Consider the following 23396-nt stretch of genomic DNA (forward strand, 5'->3'; position numbering starts at 1 on the left):
TCACATCGACTCAAATGAGGAAACTCTGCTTCTCATCACACCACATTAACCTGCATGAAGGAGCAATGAGGGAGGTGAAGAAACAAGACAGGCACTCGGATGCGAGGACGCCATTCAAAAGAGGTATTTAAGTGTGGAGGTCTGAAACGAGAACGTCAGTGGAAACTGTTGAAGAACTTCAGTGTTTCTGTGTTTGGACAAGACGCAGGTGACATTCTCTCTTTCTCGGAGATTGAGATCCATCACGTCCCCCGTTATCTCAACATCCCCATAAACACAGGCCTGCACCATACACCCAAAAAGCCAGCCTGTATGTGGTGAACTTTTCAGAACAAAGATTTTTCTTATACTATTAAGTGAGCTCATGGAACATTTCACATACTTGAAATGGCAAGAAGTCGAGCAACAGAGACTCAATGAACGTGAAAGGCCCTATTGTGCTGACAAGTACCGCTCCTGGCTTGGGCTGACCCAGCATATTAGACGCCTTAAAAAAATGAATGGATCAAATGAATTTCTTTTTTCCAGCTGCGATGTTGGCTGCTCTCAGTTAAATGAGTCATTGTGTTAAGAGCAGAAAGGTTTACACACTGAGAGTGTGAAAGGGAGGAAACCACGAGATGGCAGGCTGGAGAGGCAAGTTAGTGTTGGGAGGCTCACTTCCCTCGGAGGTCAGGGCTGAAATGTTGGGACACACACGGCCAAGATGAAACTAGGACACTCCCGAGTCATGTTCAGCTTTGCATGCTGAAAAAATAAAAAAGCTAAACGCAAGAAGAAAAATAAAAGGTCACTCTCTTGTCACACAGACAGGACAACACACTTGTGCCTCATAGCTCCAGGAGAATGGACTCACATCCTGGCCTTGGCACCAACGGTGCAGAATCTGCATGTGTTCCTTGTAGTCACATGGACTTTTTCTTCTAGCTGCATTGGTTTCCCTTCCACACCTCAAAGATCACCATTGTCTTGTTGTGTACCAGTATGCCCCATGATAAAATGGCATTCCATCTAGAGTTGGTTCTATTTTATTAATGTATTTCAAGTTTCTCACTTATCTGAGACTTTCATTAGAGGAAAATGACATATTGTAATATTGCAGCCTGTCACGTATACACGCTTGAGAATCTCCTGAAGGGTTCAAGTAATCCCAACGTTACCACCGCCGGACAAGAGAGGTGTTGCTGCTGTTAGCCACAGCTCTGGTTTCCTGCAGCACGGGTGTCGAACTCCAGTGATGGAGGGCCGCAGTGGCTGCAGGTTTTCAATCTAACCATCTTCTTAATTAGTGACCAGTGTTTGCTGCTATTTTACTTCTTTTGCCTTAGTTTTAATTAAGTTGACTCAGGCCCATTTGTTATTTCTTTTTCCTTAATTAGCAGCTAAATAATAAACACAAATAAGCCACCACATGGCCAGCTCACCTTTGCCACAATATCTGAAAATAAAGAACGGTGAAGGTTTCAGTAAGGTTGATGTCTTCGGTCACCAAAATATTTTGACTGTCATTTAATGAAGAAAGAAATCAATTCAGAGCACTGAATCCTTAAAAACAGAGCTATTAAAATGAAGGGAAAAGAAGTTAATTAGCATTGAAACCTGGTCACTGATTAGGAAATGGGTTAGAATGAAAACCTGCAGCCACTGCGGCCCTCCAGGCCTGGAGTTTGACACCCCTGCTCTACAGCATGGAGCCATCACAGGAACCAACACTTGGCCCCGCCTCCACCAAACATTGGAGGCACCGCCCCTGCCAGGAGTAGGCAGACATAAACGGGTGATTAAAGATCACGGTCGTCATTTGGACCCAGGAAAGATAGAGGGAGAATCAGAGACACGAAGGTCTTTTCATAGAAACAAATCATATTGCACATGAGAACTGAACTCTTTATATTCCGTTGCATTGCAAGGTTTTTTTTTTTGTTTTGTTAATAACTAAATGGGGAATCATCATGTTGGCACCCAAACAATTCTTACATCTCAGCTCTCCTTTCGTTCACAAGCCTGATCACATGCAACTTAAAAAACATTTGTTCAGAGTTAATCAGTGATTCAGTGGTGTGGACTTAATGTGCCATCCTGTGGTTAAAAACCGCAGCCAGTAGGTCATGCTGTCCGCAATTATTATTTAGAGGGTGACAGTGTTTTTTCCCAAATGTATACTGCTTACCCAGCATGGGAAAATTTCAAAGTAGTTGTTAATACATATTCCTTCATTCAGGATCAGAAGAGACTTCAGTTTCATTTTTGATAACTGGTAGACCTACAGTTCAAGTGGCATTCTTATAGTCTCAGGGATTGAGCTAGCAAACAGTGGTTCAAATTCCATCACCTTAGCTACAGGGCCACCTAGCAGATCACTAGAGGTTAACCTGGAGACTTGACTTGTATGTTCATTACAGCAGAGCTGTCTTTAAAGATGCCTGATATCTGCTCTCTCATTGCTCAACAACCTAACAACAGTGTGGAGTTTTCATGTTCCTCCAGTGTGTGTGTGGATTTTTTTCTGTAAGTGTTCCAGTTTCCTGACTCAATCCAAAGTGCTGCATGTTAAGTTGTTACTTAAAACAGACCCAATACGAGAGCATGTAGAGGTGTGAATTAGCGTGCCATACAAAAGACTGGCACCCTTTGCTTGACTGGGACCTGCCTTCTACTCATAGCTGCCAGGATAGGGTGTAGCTTCACACAATCCTGCAAGAACAGACTTAATAAAATAGGAAAGATGTATTAACTAATGGCAAGTGTCTTTTAGGGTGCAGAGAGGAACTTACGGTGCCACAGGGTATGTATGACGGGTATCAAGATAAAACGATTGCTGTCACACCTCTTCCTTATGGCAAATATTTGCATGCATTTGAAGAGCGGTGCATCACATAAAAGAATCAGTAAATAAAATTGCAGTTGTTCCCTTTATTTACTTATACCACATATTAAATTAGATTATCTGGGACAGACCCCATTCCCAGTGGTTCTCTGGAATACACAGGGGACCCAGAGAGAAGTGGTAGGCACTCCATTTCCCTGTTTGTATTGTAATAGAAATGTGGTTTAGTGTAGCGTTGCTCTAAATCACCAATTTATTTACTTAATTTAAGGAACATTTTTTATGGGACTTTAAGTCAAGTTTTAGATATGCCTAAAAAGGAATTTCCAAGACTGTGAAGACAGGGCAGCGTTACTGTCTGTAGAATACATTGCAGTAAGAAAAGACGTTAATGAAGTGTGACGTTGAGATAACTGCAGCATTGTCCTGTTCCAAATGTTTCTGAGTGAAGCAGTTGGCCGACACTTTTATCAATTAAACAGACTCTAATTGATTTAATCTGATAGCATGAAAAACTAAAAAAACTACAAGGAGTTGAGTATTGCTAACCAGAGTGGGGCACTAAGAGAGACGGGCTAGGAGAGGAGTTGTCTGATAATAATAGTAAAGCATAAGGAACAGGAAAGCCACATCAGATATGCCTGAAGTGACAAGTTGGCCATGTTTTTTTTTTATTCTTTTCATGTTCGGAAAAACAAAAGTAAAAGTAATAATATTTATACATAAGATGCGCCACTGAGTCACAGACAAGAAAACAACATATGGGGCCAAAGATTCTGACAAGCCCTGGTGTTACCCTACTAAAATGACTGTTTCTGAGGGCTGTAATGGTGAATTGTTCTAAATATATGCACAAATGGGGTGGGAAACCCACACAACCTTTAATTATTTAAAGAATAAAAGAACAAAAAATAAATCAAGGTATTGAAAAAAAATGTACATTTCAAAAACAAAATACAAAGCTAAAATTCAAACTCCATCAGAAAAATGAAAAGTAGCAGAGACAAAAAAAAAAAAAAAAATCAGAGGATAATCAGCTTAGCACAAAAAACCCCAAAATCAAATAATCAAAAAAAAAAAAAACAACAACAAGTCTGAACTACCGAACTACCAAGCATGAAATATGAACCTAAAAAGCCAAACAGAATGAATGGCCTAGATAAATCCACCAAAAGATAAAAGCAGAAAATAAAGCAGAGGGTCTCACTCCTCTACCATCAAACAACATGCCACAATTGATAAGACACAGAGGAGAAATAAAACTTAAACAATAGTTAACTAACAATTATAACATGGTGAGCAGAAACAAGAGAACCCCAGAAGTGAAATCACGGGAGCAGTGGATTTACTCAGCTCTCCCTACATGGACAGAAATGACAGCCTGTCTGCATTAAAGGAGTTCTCAAAGAGCAAAGAAAACATCTCAGAGCTGTAAATGATAAAATAGAAACACACAAACAAATAAAGGAACATCACAAACACCAGGAATCAAAAAGAAGGAAAGGGTCTTCCTAAAAACTGCATAATGTCATGTAGATGGCACTTGTTTCTCCAATATGATAAAAAATGGATACCCTCTCTGTTCTTTTTTAGGGTCAAGCAGCAAGGATAATATATGCACGTATGAGTATGACCGGTGGCACGGTGGTGCAGTGGAAGTGCTGCTGCATCCCAGGACTCCCAGGAGTTTGCATGTTCTCACCGTGTCTGCATGGGTTTCCTCCCACAGTCCAAAGACATGCAGGTTAGGTGGACTGGCGATCCTACATTGTCTCTCGTGTGTGCTTGGCGTGTGTGTGTGCCCTGCCTGCCCAGGGTTTGTTTCCTGCATTGCGCCCTGTGTTGGCTGGGATTGGCACCAGCAGATTCAGTGATCCTATAGTTAGGATACAGCGGGTTGGATGGATGAGTATAACCTGCAAAGTGCACACGCAAAATGACTACCAAACTATCTTGAAATCCAAAAAAATGGTAGATTAAAGGAAAAAAAAAATTTTTGGAAAACCTACCTAAATACCTGTCAGCCTGCCACCTGCAGAAAGATTTGAAATAAAGAAGGTCTCTGCATAGCTGCTCCTGCCCATTTTGTTTTACCAGTTGTTGAAATGACATTAGGTAATCTTAGCTTAAGCCTGAAAGAGCTCTATAATCAAATCAACACATTTAAACGTTTATTCCATGGAGGCAGGTAAGCTGCACAAACACACATACACATACTGCACATACTGTATGCTCTCAGACCTGCTTAATTCAATTCAGGGTCATGGAGAGCTGCAGCAGATCCTGGAAGTACAGGCACAAGGTGGGAAACCCCCTAGGACAGGGCACTAACGTCCACTGCAGGGTACATACATACATACTGACACTAGGTCAAGTTAGAGTTGCCAGTCCATCTACCAAATATGTCTTATGGGATATGTTAGTTAATAATTTGGTGTAAAAAGTTATATTCTGAAACTAAGTCTGTACATTACAGGCTTGTGTAAACATGAGAACTATCAACTTGATTGTAAAGTAACTTAAATTTTTTATATAAAGTAAAACAAATCACCATAGCTAAGCAAATAAAGCAGAGTAATTAGCCACGACAGACGGTGTGCCTCAGAACTTACATGCTGGGATGATCCCACTGTGCGAGCGAGTGCCAGACACTTCTCGGCCCTGCGCATCCACACACCAGCAGTAACTGTTGTCCCCATAGCACTGCAGAGGGCTGAAGTTTCCCAAGTCATCACACTGTGGGATATAATGGTGTGGAGCAGGCTGACCCCCATAGTGCTCCAGCAGACTGCTCCTCCAGCGCTCACACATTGTTGCTGGTCGCTGAGTTGGTTCTGCAGGGGTGAACACAGAAGTAATTGGATAAAGGCAATAGTTTTCCACTAAAACAGAAACAGCTGAATTTCCAAAAGAGATCAAATTCACATGCAACTTTCATATAACACTCAGAGTTAATAATTCTATGTCTGCTCATTCAAAATGTTTTAATGAGGTCCCCTATCACACCTCATGTTTCACTGCTTACCTGACTCAGGTTAGAACCCCCTACTCAAGGCTTCATCACCACTTGCTTACCTGACTTCAGGTGAACACCCCAAGTCCACATCATGATTCATTTTACCAAAATGAAATCAAGTACCAAGCTTCCAAATTCTCATAATTAAATAACCTTAGTAGTCCCTCTTGTCACTTTCCCAAACTTCAATGGCCAAAATTGAAGACACATTCATACCCATGTTACAGATTTGCGCACATTGAAATACCACTCAGTTTTCTCCTTCTTCTACAACCTCCCATAGTTGTTCTGGGGATCAGTTTTGGGTAAACTTACTTAGCCCCACTTCCTGAGTCAATTAATTCCACCCAACTCCACATCACAAATTGCATACCTGATTTCAGGCTCTTGTCCCTAATGTCCAATTATTGTTAATCTGTCTGTAATTTGTAAGATGTGGTGTGGCTTATGTGGCTGATCTCAGGTAAACACAACAAAGTCGACATCATGACTCACCTGGCTGGTTGCAGTTTACTGGTGGAGTTCCAGGAACAGTCCTAGTCCCAGGGCGTTCCACTCCAGTGCTGTCCACACACCAGCAGTGACCCGTGGAGCCATGACACTGCAGAGGCTGGAAACTTCCATCTTCTTCACACTGGGGGATATAAGCTCCCAAAAAGGCCAGCCTCCCCTGTGTACTAAGTTGTGCCAGTAATGTGTCTCGGTGTCGCTCACAGGCGGTTTTAGGGCGGGATGTAGCAGCTTATTTGAGAAAACAAAAGACAGACATCTGGAATCAGGCAAACAATCTGCTATTGTAAATACTTGAGTTGAGTTGAGAACTTTAGGCTTTACATCAACATAAACGCCCTTACTGGCAATAACTCTTCTAACATGAGATGCCCAAGCAGAAAAAAAAAAATTCTACTTTTGGATTAAATTCAGTTTTTTGTCGAGCTTTTAATTTAATTTAATTTTCTAAACTGCTTCCCCTGAGTAAGCAGATCTCACCATTCCCTATAACGAGCACCACAACAAGAACTCCCAGGTGCTCACAAGTCATTTCAGAGATGTAATCCCTCCATTTTGTCCCAAAGTGGGTCCTCAGTATATCCGTTTTGGCCATTGCTAATACACATCTCACAACAGGGATCCATGGGACATGTTCACTAGATGCCAGAACCAACTCAGATAGCTTCTATCAATCTCTTCTCCTAGGTGTTTCCAGATTGTTGGGGGCCTAATCCTACTATAAAGGATGAACACTGGTACATGCAATTCCATTCTTTATGTCATTGCCAAATGCTTATAGCAGCATGTAAAGATAAGGATGTAAACTGACCATTAAATCATTAGCTTCACTTGTGCACTTACCTTCACTACCACTCTCCAACACAATGCTCTTTGTATGGCCACCACTACACAAATCCATTACATAAGCTTATAGTCCCCTCTGTCCTCACTCATTCTCAGTACAAACGAGTGAGCTCTAATCTGGGTGTACAGTATTTCTGTGCTTATCAGTCCTAAAATACAACACTTCACAGCGATTTACACTTCACATTACACTCAGATTTGTCCAAATTTGACATCTCACTGCATTTATTATTTAATTTGAGGATTTTCTGTGGTATTTCAGTTTGCATATAAATACAGGGTTATTCAAAATGAAACAGCATATTTCAAAAATGTATTTTAAACAAACTATATAAGACAGAAACACATTCTACACATCACTGGATAGAGGAAAGTTTAAAGTTTAAAAAATTCAACTTCAAGAAGTTTTGAATGACTTCATTTTCATGCAAGATGGTGCCCCGCCTCATTTCCACTTGGAGGTCCGGTGTTACCTGAATGACACCATTCCAGAACGAGATCTTTCTCATTGTCTGTGGCCTCTCAGGTCTCCAGACCTTACCCCTTGAGATTTTTATCTATGGGGGTACATTAAAGAAAGTGTTTGTCCCACCTGTGCCCGCTAATCTTCAAGATTTGTGACATCAAATTGAAGAAGCTGTGAATTCAGTAACTAGGGACCAGTTGATTCGTGTGTCGTCTCACAAGAAATGGTCTACCATTTTGACGTTTGTCACGCTACATATGGTGCTCATGTTGAGTACATGCAACCTCAAGGACCATAGGACCAAACTTTGAATTTTCCACTGTCCAGTGATGTGCAGAATGTGTTGTCTTATACAGTTTGTTTGAAATAAATTTCTGAAATCTGCTCTTTCATTTTTAATAGCCCTGTATAATACTGTGTTACAAAAGATGTCATTCTGATAATCCAAGGCCCCCTTGTTTTTAAGATCCAAGTATCAAGGGTACCTTATAGACAATGTATGTACAGTAGTTACGGTGGGAGGACTGGTGAAACTTTCATGATTTGGATGTTACCTGGTTGATCACAATTGGCAGGGGAAGTTCCTGGGTAAGTTCTTGTCCCAGGCCTCTCTTGGCCTTTAGCGTCCACACACCAGCAATGGCTAGTAGATTCGTGGCACTGTAGGGGTCTGTAACTGCCAGCCTCATCACACTGGGGTATGTAGACTCCTTCGAATGGGATTCCCTCCTGAGAGTTTTGCTCAGCTAGCAGTCTGTCTCTGTGTTGCTCACATGCAGTCTTAGGTCGTTGTGTGGTCTCTAGTGAAATAAAAGAAAGGACAGTGAGAGATCTTGAAGTCTAAAATAAGAAGAACTGGGGGTCATCAACAGAGAGATTATGGAGCTTAGGTCCAACAAGCCAACATACTGCAACTTTGGACTTGCTTGACTGACCAATCTGGCCAATGTGACAGAAGAGAGGGGCACATCAGCATGTAACAATTTGGTACTTTACTGCACGTTTGCTTTCAAGGTCATGGAGGACGTACATTTTTATAAGTATTCCCAACTAACGATCAATTATATGACAGCTCCAAATTTGATCATATGAACAATAACAAGATGGATTAAAATGTATACGTGCATATCAAATACACCTACTGCACAAATACAGCACGAAATTATCAATGTACTCTACTTCTTCAATTTGAATACTCAGTCATTTTGCAGATTTAGATTAAAATTGAATAGTCTGTTTAACAATATTGTAACAAGCCACATTTACCGTGATGATCACAACGAGCCGAGGCCATGCCAGGGGGTGTTCTTGTCCCGGGGCGCTCCTGCCCCCTACTGTCCACACACCAACAGTAACCGGTTGAACCATGGCACTGTAGAGGTCTGTAATTTCCATTTTCATCACACTGGGGTATGTACATACCCAGGCTAGGCCGCGCTCCACGAGGGCTTAGTTCTGATTGCAGGCTGTCCCTGTGATGTTCACATGCAGTCTTGGGGCGAGAGGGTACTGAAGGAGAAATGGACAGTGTCAACATAGAGAGTGTAGCTTTTTGTATTCTCTACACTCCTCTCGATTGTGGACCTGGTCTTGTACTGAAGATGGATCACTAATAAGTATTGCCTCTTCTAAAACTTCCAGGACAGGATCCATCTGAATCAAATGTAACTGGGAGCTTTTTTTTTAATTCATTCAACCAGTTCAACTGTGACAACTTCATTGACTACTTTAACATGGCCTTCTCATAACTTCACTGTAATTAAAATCCTGATGCTCTGTATATTCAGCTCACTATAATAACTATTCATGGTGGCTCTAAAATCTGTACTAACCCCTACTCTCTGTTCTGTTTTCTTTTCCGGTATCCTTTTGGTGGTGGCTTGCGCCAATACCATCTACTCAAAGCACTGTGATGTTCCAATGATGATGGATGGATTAAAAGCCAGAAGTCTGTATGACCATCAACATCAAGTGACTCTGTGAGAACCGTAACTACAAAGAGGACTGTTTCATTTATGTGAGGTAGAATGCGAAGAGGGGATTGAGGTATAACTGGCACACTGTATTTACCCATACTCTCCTTAGCCAGACCACTCAGCTCAGTTATTTGACTAAGTAGCAGGTTTTCCACCTTCTTCCCATTGTAATTGAGTTTCCCAATTTCTCTAAGATTAAAATGCAAGATGTATCCTCTTCTGGTTCCCCAAGTAACTGAACTGGTAAGTCTGCTTGAGGTCTAACTGGAAAGTTTACACCCCAGACACAGACCCACCAATAAGAGAGCCATTTTGAATAAGATATTTATCTCCTCCCCCCCAGTCTGTAACTGGCAAGTTTGAGTGTGATGTAACTGGTTTGTTTATTCTATTCTGACCTCCCTTTTCCCATAACTTAGTAAGCCACTCTGAATGACCTAACATTAGTATGGTCTGTCTGAATTACATGCACTTAGCAAATTTATCATTTAACATTGGATTTTCCAATATGTTCTTGTTGTAACCTAACTAGTCACTTTGGTTGAGATAAAACTAGGAGGTGTCTCCATTCCAGATGACCTTATGTTGAAAAGTGGACATTGTGAATGAGATGGAACTAGGAAGCTTGAGGATAATTGTGCTGGTCAGAGGAAGACAAACATTAGGCTCCAACATCTACTCATTCCTCTTGATAAGACACTAAATGTTATGGAGTACTTCAACTTCCAATTTTTATAATTTCTTCTTACCTGGCACTACACAGACAGATAGTGTGGAGCCAGGGGGGGTCCTTGTCCCAGGAAGTTCTTGACCCCTGCTGTCTACACACCAACAGTAGCCTGTAGAGCCGTGACACTGTAGGGGTCTGTAGTTGCCCTCTTCATCACACTGGGGTATGTAGGCTCCCACAATGGGCTGTGACCCTCTTTGATTCAGCTCAGCCTGTAAATTGTCTCTATGCTGCTCACATGCAGTTTTTAGACGAGATGGAACATCTAGAGTTAAAGAACAAATCAAAAAGGTTATGAGAAGAGTATGAGCGACCTTTGAGGAAAACTGACTTAGTGTCTGCAACCATGTTAACTTGATTAACACCATATTATACTGGTGTGTTGGGATGCGGCCCATGTTCAGTTCAATGCTGTAGTCATTATCATCTCAACTCTGGAGGCTTTGTATAACAGTCATGAAATGTCATGCTGGAAAATAGTGACATTGGAGATATGCCAGCTCCCAACCATTTCTCTGTGAATTTCGTGTCACTTTATTTAGCATTAGGTACTGATATCTAAAGGGTAGTTCAAATATGTATAGCATAATGCTCTGCTATTAGTCTAGTTGAAGCCAAGGTCAAATTAACATGGACACTTCGCTGTGGGATTGCACAGTTGATGGACAACCTGCCATAGTGAGATTTCTTTGGGCAAAGGGAGTAAAACCTCCTGAAATTCATGGAAGACTGTTGACCTGTAAGGATCAATAAGCTGACACAAACTTTATGGTACCACAAGTCATCATGAACTGTGGCATGAGCAGAACCATAGCTAATACCCAAATGCGCAGCAACAGAGGTCAACGTAATCTGTCAGCCTTCTCTGATGAAGACATTTGTCATGTCAACGTGGGCTTGTGTGTGCAACGTTGTGTGCCTACCAGATCAAGCTTCATTGTTTACACTTGTTTTAACCACATTAAACCTTTCTACCCATTCATAAACTTTTTGTTGAGTCATGCTGTTTTCACTTCTGTACTGAGCCAACATTCTTCAGGGAATTTCAGCAGGTTTCCTTCATTCCCTCTGCCCAAAGAAATTTCACTACAACACATTTCTTAGCAATGGTGCATTCCAACAGCGGCATGTCCATGTTCATGTTCATAAGACTAACTGCATAGCGGTGCTCTGTGTATGTTCAAACTACCCATAAGCCATTGTGAAAGTATTGTACTGTACTGCGTCAGCTTCTATCCAATGCTGTTGACATGTAATTTTCAATTTGCCTTTACATTTTGATTTACCCTCATAAATATTCAAATAAATAAAAGTAGAGTGAAATATGATAATAAATAATAACAATACAAAATGTGACTATAAATTATATGTGCCACAAAGTATATTATTTGTTGCTTATTTAATTATTTATTCATTTATTTCAGTGACACCACATGCAATATGGAATAAGCCCTGAAATGAAAACTGTCACTTTCACTCATCAAATCTGAGAGGGCGGGCCCAGCCAGTACTGCTTTTTGACTGGGGGATCGATAGATAGATGTATGCACTTTGCTTGAGATGTGAATCCAGTGGCTCCTGTGCTGCTAAAAATTGCAACACTGCATGTCTGGCACGAGTGTAAGGAAACGTTGCCCAGGATTACTGTGTGCAGTTTCTACTTATGTATATGTATATATGTGTTTGTCAATCGTTGTATAGATAACAGGTTTCTTTCATCGATTCGTTTCTTACTGCATCAATAAACAGCCCGTCTTCCTCTTTATCTGAGACGTGACACACTGCATGCACGGGTTTTTTTTTACACTGTCTTCCTTTAGCGGGACATTGACTTTTTCCACCGTGTGCTTTGTTTCCGCAGTAGCTGCACCTATGAATATGCTTGTATGTATCACACGCTTCATATTTTTTTGCTGCCTTCTCAATTGTGTAATTCGGTTTTTGTTCAGCACCCTTTGGAACTGTTGTTTTTTGTCTGTGCACTGCGTCAGTTCACGTGAGCCGCTTGGTGTACATGTATTGAAGGTTCCCAGCTGTGCTGGTGCCATCTCGTGCTATGTCCATGGCTGTATTTAATGTTAGCTGAGACCCGGCACTTAATAGTTTCTCTCGCAGTTTCGCCGAGTTTGTGCCAAACACCACCCTGACCATCTCATCTTCCTCTGCATAAGCACAGTCCTTCACCCGTGAATATTTAGCGGCAGTGTTTCTATTGGATTGCCGCTGACGGACGGACTTATATGGGCAGGCACTAAATTACGTGGGAGGCATAACTCCGCCTCTCATGGGCATTGAGCAGAAGTCTATTATAGTATATGGATGAAAAAATAGGTTCCAGTTATGACCATTACGCTTAGAATTTCAAAATGAAACCTGCCCAACTTTTGTAAGTAAGCTGTAAAGAATGAACCTGCCAAATTTCAGCCTTCTACCTACACGGGAAGTTGGAGAATTAGTGATGAGTCAGTGAGTGAGTGAGTGAGTGAGGGCTTTGCCTTTTATTAGTATAGATATATACTGGCATGGCCGCCCCTGCAGTCCTTGCTTTTCTTTCTCCAAGTAACCGATCGCCACACAATCAGCTCTGTAATAGACGTTAAGCAATCTGTAAGCTTAGAGCACCGATTCTTCAAAATGTTTAAGGAGCTTTGAAATATCTTCGTAGTACATGTTTAATTATTCTATCCTTCACGCCAGTCCCAGTGAAGAATATAGATTATTTAAATGAAGTTAAAGTTTTATCTGTATAATATAATAAACATATTTTGCTGCATTTCATCTTAAAAATGATATTGTCATCATATGTAAATACACGCTTTATAAAGTAGCTCAGGTTGTGCGATATTATAACTGTAGTGCAAGTTTACAGTGGGGTGATTGTACTTATAAGTACAAACAGTTCTACAAGGAGCACTTGATTGAGTGCATTTAAAGTTCTTGGGATTAAACTGTTTCTGAACCGCGAGGTCCGTACAGGATAGGCTTTGAAACGTTTTGCCGTGGCTGAGACAGCGTATCCTTAAAGCTGTATACCGATAATTCTCTTTTCGATCAGCTGCTGCTGTGATTCACACTCAGATACAGTGGTGCAGTGAGAGTAATATGGAAAAAGATGATCTGCTGTGGCAACTCCTAACTTGAGCAGCTGGAAGAAGAAGAAGAAGAAGAAGAAGAAGAAGAAGAAGAAGAAGAAGAAGAAGAAGAAGAAGAAGAAGGTTGGTGCAGTGATAGTAACAAAGCTAAAGCAGTTATGGTATTTGGAATACTATGGCTATTCCCTGGACCATTATATTGTTACAAGTTAATTACAATCAGATGCGTTACACTAATAAACAATATGTGGTTAGTTTCAGTGTAGTTATAAAGCCGCGTCAGGAAAATAAGGTGTAACCACACAGGAACAGTAGCATTGCTTTGACGCTGGGTGCCGCCAGTCTGCAAAACGGAGCGGAGAACTTGCGTACGACAAGGTATGAGGTAACTTGGAAAAGTGTGTGGCTTTACGCCAAGTGTAGGTTTTATACATCGCGATTTGAACGTGGAAAAGTTCTTACGCAACATTTCTGTGCGTACACACCGTTTACACATGAGGCCCCTGGTCCTTGAGCAGAAATCACTGTGCTTGTGCCCCTTTAACTTCACAATATAAACCCTGCATACAAAATGGCTCCTTCTGTCTTTTTCAGTGACTTTACAATTGCAGTCCATGCCCAAAAAACACCACGGAAGCCAAAATGTACCATCTTTATTTAAATACTGCTCACACCTGAAACCCTGCATCTGCTTGTGACCAGGATATCTTCCAAAGATGCTGGTGTCTTCTGGGTCACTTCCCCACTACCAGGTGAGGAGTGCCCTTGTGTAAGATCTCTAATGCTGCCATTGTCTGTCTCTTTTGCTTTCTCTGTCATTCGGCTCTCAGGGACTGCTGTAATATTATCAAGTGCCAACCTTTGTCCCTAGCATATTTTTACAAGCTGGGTATCTCCTCACCATATGTAAACAATGACACTACAGCTCTGTATTTTTAAAGTGTCCAGAAATGTCATGAAATGTTTTTCACTACAGAATTAAAGTGTATTATTTGTTTCCTTATTTGTTAGAGTCTGTGTCAGGCTACTGTCAGAGATCAGGTAATGTTACTATTAGGGGCTAGCCCCATGTCCAGTGAGGGGTGGGCACTGTTTCCTGTATCACTTAAACAAGTAGTACTGATCTGTGTATTCAATAAGCCTAAGTTACCGGATGCTGTGTCTAGTTAGTGATGGACACTTTGTCATTTTAGCATTAGGTACTGACCCCCAGGCCAGTTAACTTAATCCACCCTGTTTAATGGCAACATATCATTAGGCACCAGGCCCTGCATTTCATAGGCTGAAGCCACTGTGTCACTTCTGTTCACTGGTTCAATTAACACAATACATGGGTATAGCTGCAGATGCTTTCCATGCCCAGTTATTATCGGGCATCTGTCCACAGATCACTTTAGCCAATATGCACTAATTTTCTACATATCTGTTTCATAATTACAAGGAATCTGATGCTTCTCAAAAGTTAAAAATAGTCTTAAAGAGTACAGTATACCGATTTGTTTGGACTTGTCCTTAAACCACATAATATCTAGAAGAAATTTTCTTTTCAGATCCTTTCATATTTTGTTGTAGAGTGAAGAACAGGTGTTCCATTTTTAAGTAAACACCATTTAATAACACCTCTCATGTGGAGGACTAACAGAAGGAAGTTATTCACGGTGCCTCACCTGGCAGCTCACAGCGAGGTGGTGCCTTTCCAGGGGATGTTCTTGTTCCTGGGCGCTGCTGGCCCCGGCTGTCCACACACCAGCAGTAGCCTGTAGAGCCATGGCACTGCAGTGGCTGATAACTACCTTCTTCATCACATTGAGGAATGTAGGCTCCTACACCGGGTCGGGCTACCAGCAAGCTGTCTCGGTGTTGTTCACAGGTCGTTTTGGGCCGGGATGTGACCTCTGGAGATGAACATTCCAAAAAGTCAAAGAGAAATTAGCATTTAGAATAAAGGTGGAACAGAAACAGAGGCAAGCACTGTCAAAACTGTATCTGTAATGCTAGGGGACTGAAGATCACGGGTAATAGATAGTCACAGAGGGCAGAAAGGCCTTCTCTTAGCATAGGTATCACACCCTGCAAGGAGGATCATTTGCTGAGTTAAAACAGGCTGTCTTGCCCCATTTGAAAATAAAGACAAGATGAAAAAAAGATAGTAAGAGCTGCAAAAGAACTAAAATGAAATTATACAAAATAATGATGCACTTTTTAAAGTTTTTATGGGCAGAAACAATCACAATCATTCAATTATATAGATAGCTAATCTTTGTCTGGTGAATATTAGGTTTGATTTACTTTTAAAATAATTAACTGCATTATGTATATTTAACTTCTCTTAAGAATGAAACTTTCTGTATTGTGGAGGCTAGGAGAACGTGGCCTGCTACTCTCATGGGATCTCTTTATTTTTAAAGGAAGTCTACATGCAGTTTGTAAACAAGTCGCCACCACAAGCATTGAAGTCGGATATGTAGGTGGAGACATCTTAGTAAATAACACAGAAGGCGCGGCTCTTGAAGGGCACACCAGCGGTTTAGGGAGCGATGCAACAAGCCGCTTCCTTACAGTCTCTGTGACTGCTGTCTGTTCTGCTACCAGACCACTCAGTTGGGCATGGTGCCAAAAACTCATTTCCACATATTAGAAAAAGCAAGCTTCTCATACCAGGATGTGGCGTGCACTGGAATCCGTCTCCATCATACCCTCCAAGGCACCGGCAGTTGTAAGATCCAGGCGTGTTGTGACACGTGGCATGGGGGTGGCAGTTGTGATGGTTGCATTCGTCCACATCTAGGAAAGAAACAAAAGAGGCCTGTAAAGCAGCCAAAAAAGTAGACCTATGAGTGTGACATGCAATTCTACAATCATATTGTTGAATGTAATTAGTAAGGTGCCAGGTTTGTAACCAAGGTAGTTGCACTTATTGGCTGAGCCCTTTTTGGCAGAGCCAATTAGAATTCAACTTCTGCCTCATTTATGGTGGGAGAAGCAGGATGGTGGATTGTGATGTAATAGGCTGAAGCTGGAAAACATCTTATGGAAACACCCCGTCCTAAAACTAATTCAAAGTATTTTATGGACAACATATGCCAAATAGCATTGCCAATTTTTAACAAATGAAAGAATAATTATGTAGAAAATAAAATTTAAATAAATAAAAATCTACTATATAATAAAACACTAAAGTGTGTGTGTGTCCAGTCCCTCAGAACTATCTGATTGGTCAGTTTGGCTTTGGTGTGATTGGTCGATTAAAGAGGAAGTCCGAGTGTGAAATGCATGAGAAGGAGTTAAGGAGCACGCTGAGTCGCCTTCAAAGATGGGAAGCAAGAAAGGCACCTCAAAAATCAAGACGGAATCTGAGAAGAAGGCTTTACTGGGACGCACTGGAGAGAGATAGCGCCAGTTACGAGATGTTCAGACACATACAAGTGCAGAAAAAATGCACTGAAGGTGCACATAGGGCAAAAGATAGCAAATATTTTATAATAATTCTATTACCTGTCATCGACAGGTGCTGTGGCTAGTTAATACATAAAATGATACACACATCTTCTGTCAAGCCAGTTCAGGGTTAGTGACACAGTGCATATTCTGCTAGCACTAAGCATAAAGCAGAAATTAATTCGGAATAGTGTGTAAATCAATCACACAGCAAGCTAATACTATGTCAATTCAGAGTTGTTGTTTAACATCTACAGCACATCTTTAGCATGCGAGAGGGGAAAAAACAGATCGCCTGGAGGGAAACTTGTGCAGACAAGAAGAGAACAAACAAAATCCACACAGATGGTGTCCAGAATATGAGACAGCCATATTAATCAGTGCTGTGTCAATAAGAAAATGAAAAGCAACCTGACAGGAAGAAAACGCCTGCAGTATAAAAACTAAGTATTCAATTTGATAAGACTCTGTCTCTATAATAAATGAATGATAAGCAAAAGAATACAAAATGGCAGATGTCAGAAACGTGTGCCAGAGAAAAATCACAAGACGCTTCTACTGATTGGGTCCTTTGGTCTTTGTCTGCGTTTCTTGATCCATCTTAAACACTCTGCTGTAAGACTGAATGTTATTTATTATGATTGGCTACTTTCAAATATGATTTTGTGATGAAGCTGTTGGTGCTGCTGCTTTGCAGCTTCCAGAGGCTGCTTTTAATCCTTTGTCGGGTCCCTGTTTCTGTGAAGGTGCATGTTCTCCACTTTTCTGCGAGGGTTTTGATCTCACACCCTAAAGACGTGCTTGTTAATGTCACCGGTGACTCTAAACCAGCCTACTGTGTGTGACTGAGTGCTGTGATGGGTTGGAACCCCTGGCACTAAGGAGATACATTTAATCCCTGCATCGATGATTAGTTGGTTGATTGTGTACTTTAAAGTTTATTAAAATCACCGGTTTCTAATATTTCAAGAAAGTAAATTTTATTTTCTCCAGGTGCTCCCACATTAGCCAAGATATACAGTTTGGTTTAGCAAGTGATGCTAAATTGGTTTTCTGTGGGTGAATGCAGGTGTATGCGAGTATGGCCTGTGATGGACTGGTCCTCCACCTAGGCCTGGTTCCGCTCCTTGCACCCGGTACTGCCTGGATTTGCTCTAGCTCTTTATAGCCCTGTGATGGACTGAATAAGTTCAATCAAGATGGATGAAGGGGATCAACAACTGATCTTTTTAACTGAATTAACATTACAACCGTTTACTGGATTTTTTGCAAATTAGTGGAGGCCCAGCAATTTTGTGCACACTGTTGAGGTGGGAAATGTATTTGCTGTAGTGCCATTGGTTCCGAAAATAGTTCAGCATTTTTAATAATAACTATGCAGCAGGAAGGGCTTCCATGTATCTAGTTATGGATCCATATATCCAGTTGTTAATATCTTACTCTACTGCCTTTCAGTGTTTGTTTCCAAATGCTATGTACTAACACATCATACAGTAACAAAATAGAAGGATTTTTTGAAAATCAAACAAGGGCACTCACCTGCCACTTCCATATACACCTGTGTATGCTTAACACCACTCACCCTACCACTGTCGGGTGAATTGCAGTTAATTTAAATTAATCATTATGGTGGTGCAGTGGCTACAATTGCTGCCTCACAGATCCAGCATCCTAGGTTTACATCACATATGGAGTCTGCATCATATGCTACCTGTGATTGCATGAGTTTCTCTCCCACATCTCCAGAGATGAAGAGTTAAAGAAGACGGTGGTTCCAAATTGTCCTCAGAGTGTGAATGTGCCTGTGTGTGTTTAGGCGTGGGTCCTGTGTTGCCTGGCCTATCCAGTCTATTAGTTGTCTTACTCTACTTATGCTCCTCACAACTCTAAATCAAATGAATCAATTTTGAAAATGTTAGCAGGAAGGAGCATTACTCGGTGATGCAGTGACATAAGGAGGCACCTGATCCTATCTGGCCATTCACAGTTCTAGAACAGCATGAGACTTTTAGAAATGTTCAGAGAATCCAGTTACCGCCAGGACAGCGGGTAAGAGCAGCTGCCTCCTCACTTCACACAGGGCCTAAATGACAGTTCATCAGGAGTGCGACAAAGGGGCTGCTGATAGGCAGGCATGTGCTCGCCTCCTCCGCCTGAATTTCTGCAGCTGGCTGGAAACTCAAGCACTAGTCCAGATCACCCACACACATTCTACAGCACTAAACAGAGCTTTTGTGAAGGCGCAGGGACGCCTTCAACATTACAGCATGTGTGCAGCCACAATGAGAAGGCAGGAGGCCAAGCCAAATTTAAAAAGCAAAGCTGAATGAGCAGGGGGAGGGGACAGGGGGGCTTTCAGGTCATCTCAGACCAGAGCTGAATCCATAGCATGATGCCACTGCGGTATGCAGAAACGTCCAAGCTGTTCCAAATCTGAGAAAACTAACTATGGAAATCATTTTATCGACTTTAAATAAGAGAGAAGATAAGACCATTAAGGAATGATAGGGAGCTGCTCAGTCCATGAAGCCGACTTCAGCTAACTGATGAGGTGTATGAAAACATCATTTAGACACCTTTATGATGACCATTTATGTGTACTGTTTCTAGTTTCTGTCTTGAATGTTCTTACCCTTAATTTCCACCAGTACCTTTGAGTTTTTTGCTTTTTAAATTTTCAGAATATTGCAAGATGAACTTTATCAATGCCCTTTAAGGTAGTATTAGGTCCATACATGGCCTTCTCTCAAAGACTAAAGTGATTTAATTCCATAAGCCTATGAGAGTAGAGCATGTCCTTTAGCCATGGAATCACTTGACTGTTTAACTCTGCACCACTTTAGAGAGTCTCCAGGTTTATTTTGGCATGCAAACCTCCATAGCTGCATAATGTATTCATTAATAATTTAAACAATAAGACCATAACACCCCTCTACTTATTTTCAGCAGTATTTATAATATAGTTTTAACATTTTTTATTTACTTTTTTAATAGCTTCAACGCACACAGAATGGAGGATACAAACCTTCAAATCCTCTGCAGAGTTAGATTCATATTGGTGAGTGTCATTCACCTACTATTCATGATAAATGTGTTGTTTTCATACATGCCATCTCCTACCATAGTGAAATGTGTTTTATGAAGGTTTGCACATGTGGTTTTCACTTGTTTCATCTCTGCAATATGAGACTTATCCAAGTGCCCTCACTTACCAACGCAAGTCCTGCCATCAGAAGCAAATTCATAACCTCTCTGACACTCACATCGGTGAGTTCCCTGTAAGTTGATGCACAAGGCTTGACTTCCACAGCTGACTAGGGCCTCAGCACACTCATCAATATCTGTAAAGGGGATAATAAATTAATTAATCATGGGACCCTTGTGTCATTGGCAGGAATGTAATGATCAATTTCAAATCGGAGAGTTGGGCTTTCTATTCAGTTACACATTGCAAAAATCTGTCTGTCTAGGTCCTTAACTCTTCTAGGGCAGATGTTGACTTTTGTGGACACAGGGGATTGTGGGCAGATGTTGACTAAAGTCAAGCTGTAAACGTTGTTAAAACTCACCATTACATTATAGGTAGACCCTCTTTGGTAGGAGGACTGTTAGACTCATTGACTTGATGTTGAATCCCTGTGTGTGCATCATTAGCATAGAGTAAACGCCTAGAATGGCATCCACATCAGGAGAGAGAGCAAAGCAAATGCACAAAGTAAAATACTCCGTGCATATTATTTATCTATTTTTGTGTATTATTGTTAAATCAGACTCTGACTTATCAAACTTCGATTTTTATATAAGTGATTTGGAGGTCAAAAGCGAAACACGGTTACACTGGAACCTTGGGTCACGAACGTCTCTGAATACGTACAAATCGGGTTAACACCAAAAAGATCACCAAACTTTTGCATCTGTTCACGACCACACACTCAGGTGACGAGCAAGCCAGTTTCACTTCCGGTTCATACGCGCCGATGATTTCTGCACATGTTCAGTCTCTCCCTGTACGGTACATTGTTCTCGGTGCATCACGCAGAGGGACTCTCCCTCAAAACTGTAACCTCCTCTCAACCCAGCATCCTCCTGTGTTATAGCGGGTCCACAGCTCCCGTCAAAAAGGCCAGTTTTAATAAATAATCACCGCACTTGCGGCTTAGCAATGGGGCGTGGTGGTGTGTGGCCGAAGCGGTTCCTGAGGAGTTCATGATTTGGGCGTTTCTCACCTAAGTGCACAGGTGAGAAGCGGTCCACATCCGTAATTGTTCCCAGGAGCTGCTAATTGCCACGACTACCACGTCCTCTTCATAAATAGAAGCACGAGTCGGCTAAAAGGAAAAAGAAGAGAACAGGAAAGAACGGGAGGTTGCAGGAGAAGGCAGGAAGCAGGAGGAGAAAGCCAGTGCAGGAGAAAGCGAGCGAGAGAGACAGTGAGAGAGACAGTGAGAGAGAGAGAGAGAGAGAGAGAGAGAGAGAGAGAGAGAGAGCGAGTGCAGGCTCGTATGCAGCTGAGCAGGGAGCCTGGGTGTTTGTCTCAGTGTTATTCAATGTTTTTACATTTATTTTACTATTACACTGTGCATTCTATGGTATAATTAACTATTTTTCTGCTTACAAATCTTTAAAGAAAATATATTTACATACAGATAATAAAGTATCTATCTATCTATCTATCTATCTATCTCTATCTAGTTCGTACGGTCTGGAATGGATTAATTGTATTTACATACAATCCACTGTACCTGCATCAGCTGATCGGACCCCAGCTGATCATAGTGCTGAACACGCTTGTGTAGCTGATGTGCCTACAGCAACATTCACCCTGGGAGGACTACAAAGACATAGATCCATGGCAAGCTGACAACTGGACTTCAAACAATGACATCATGCTAGTGAACAGTATGGATTACCAGTCACTCGACTACTTCAAGCTCTTTCCTCTCCCAGAAAGTGCATTCAGCTTATGAGTGATGAGACAAATAAGTATGTGAATTTATGTACAGTAGGGATTCAAGGAACATAAAACAGAGTGACATTTGTCATAAATAAGTATTTTATATTGATTTATGTGTGAAACCATTGATTTGTGTGCTTTTCAGAAAACTTAGTTTTTTTGGAAAAACTTTGACCCCTGGGACAAAAGAGGAAAAAATAATAATTAGGCCTAAAAGAGTTAAACAAGGGAAACCCTTTCATGTTTATAGAACAGATTAAAGATCAAATTCAGTTTCTCCCAAACACCGCAACACTCAGATAAGAGGTCTTACCAAAGCAGTTGGTGCCATCTCCCCTATACCCAGTGGCACACTGACACTGGTACTGCAGTCCATCTCCTGGGATGCACTGGGCTGTCATGTCACACTCATGAGTGCCACTGTAGCAGGGATTCTCCACAACAGGTTTGGGATCTCCTAGAGCAAAAGACAAAAAAATCAGGTCAAAATAGCAGGAAACTGATGACAACATTTCTAAAACTCACACACTTCACAGACTTCAATTACGAAACAAATAAATGGCTTTCTCAGAAATTCTCAGACATTCATGACAGTGTTGTTTAAGAACAGATGACTTTGACACTGCAGTTCCTGGAGAGATGCTGAGAGTGCAGGTTTCACCTTAAACTATTTCTTAGTCAGAAGGCACTTTGCACTGTTAGTGAAACCTCGAGCCCTCCATTCTCTAAGGCTACTTCCTCTGTTCAGGATTGCAGGGAGCCAGTGCCCGAGTGGTGGTTATTTAATTATATGACAAGATATCGAGCCCATTTTGCTGTCCTAGAATTTCTAATATTGACAATTTTACTTTTCTGAGAACATCCCTAACACATTTAATGGCCAACAGCAATTTAGTACTTTCCATTCTTCACTTTTTCTCACTCAAGTCTGTCCAATCATTTTATTAAAACAGTTCAGTTGGTTTCCTAACCACCTGCATGTTATTCTTAATTGCCAGCTTGTTACAATGTAGCATTTCAAGATCAAAAAAGTAGAAGGAGCAATTACTATTTCTAAATCTTAACAAGCAAGGGAATTAAACACCATCCAACCTCTGCTCCTAAGAGACAAGCTGACTGAGATGGGAGTAGACTCACACCTGGTGGCATGGATTGTGGACTATCTTACAGACAGACCTCAATATGTGCGTCTTGGGAACTGCAGGTCTGACATTGTGTTCAGCAATATAGGGGAGCCGCAGGGGACTGTACTTTCTCCGGTCCTGTTCAATCTATAAACATCAGACTTCCAATATGACTCGGAGTCCTGCCACGTGCAAAAGTTCGCTGATGACACTGCTATTGTGGGCTGCATCAGGAGTGGGCAGGAGGAGGAGTACAGGAAGCTAATCAAAAACTTTGTTAAATGGTGTGACTCAAACCACTTACACCTGAACACCAGTAAGACCATGGAACTGGTGGTGGATTTTAGGAGGCCCAGGCCCCTCTTGGACCCTGTGGTCATCAGAGGTGACTGTGTGCAGAGGGCGCAGACCTATAAA

At 41.4% G+C, this 23396-nt stretch overlaps 1 protein-coding gene across 1 annotated transcript in view; it reads right to left on the minus strand.

Moving 5' to 3' along the window:
- The window catches only part of nid2a (nidogen 2a (osteonidogen)), a 95127-nt gene that overhangs the window by 18633 nt on the left and 53098 nt on the right, over window positions 1-23396 (minus strand). Inside the window, exons 9-17 of the mRNA XM_039742182.1 lie at window positions 22169-22312; window positions 20114-20242; window positions 16122-16247; window positions 15131-15358; window positions 10391-10636; window positions 8932-9174; window positions 8220-8465; window positions 6339-6584; window positions 5440-5661 (exon numbers count right to left, since the gene is read on the minus strand). Of these exons, the coding sequence (XP_039598116.1) occupies window positions 5440-5661; window positions 6339-6584; window positions 8220-8465; window positions 8932-9174; window positions 10391-10636; window positions 15131-15358; window positions 16122-16247; window positions 20114-20242; window positions 22169-22312 (1830 nt within the window). The remainder of the gene's footprint in view (window positions 1-5439; window positions 5662-6338; window positions 6585-8219; window positions 8466-8931; window positions 9175-10390; window positions 10637-15130; window positions 15359-16121; window positions 16248-20113; window positions 20243-22168; window positions 22313-23396) is intronic.

The sequence above is a fragment of the Polypterus senegalus genome, chromosome 18 (genome assembly GCF_016835505.1).
Source record: "Polypterus senegalus isolate Bchr_013 chromosome 18, ASM1683550v1, whole genome shotgun sequence".
In the NCBI taxonomy this organism is placed as follows: domain Eukaryota; kingdom Metazoa; phylum Chordata; class Cladistia; order Polypteriformes; family Polypteridae; genus Polypterus; species Polypterus senegalus.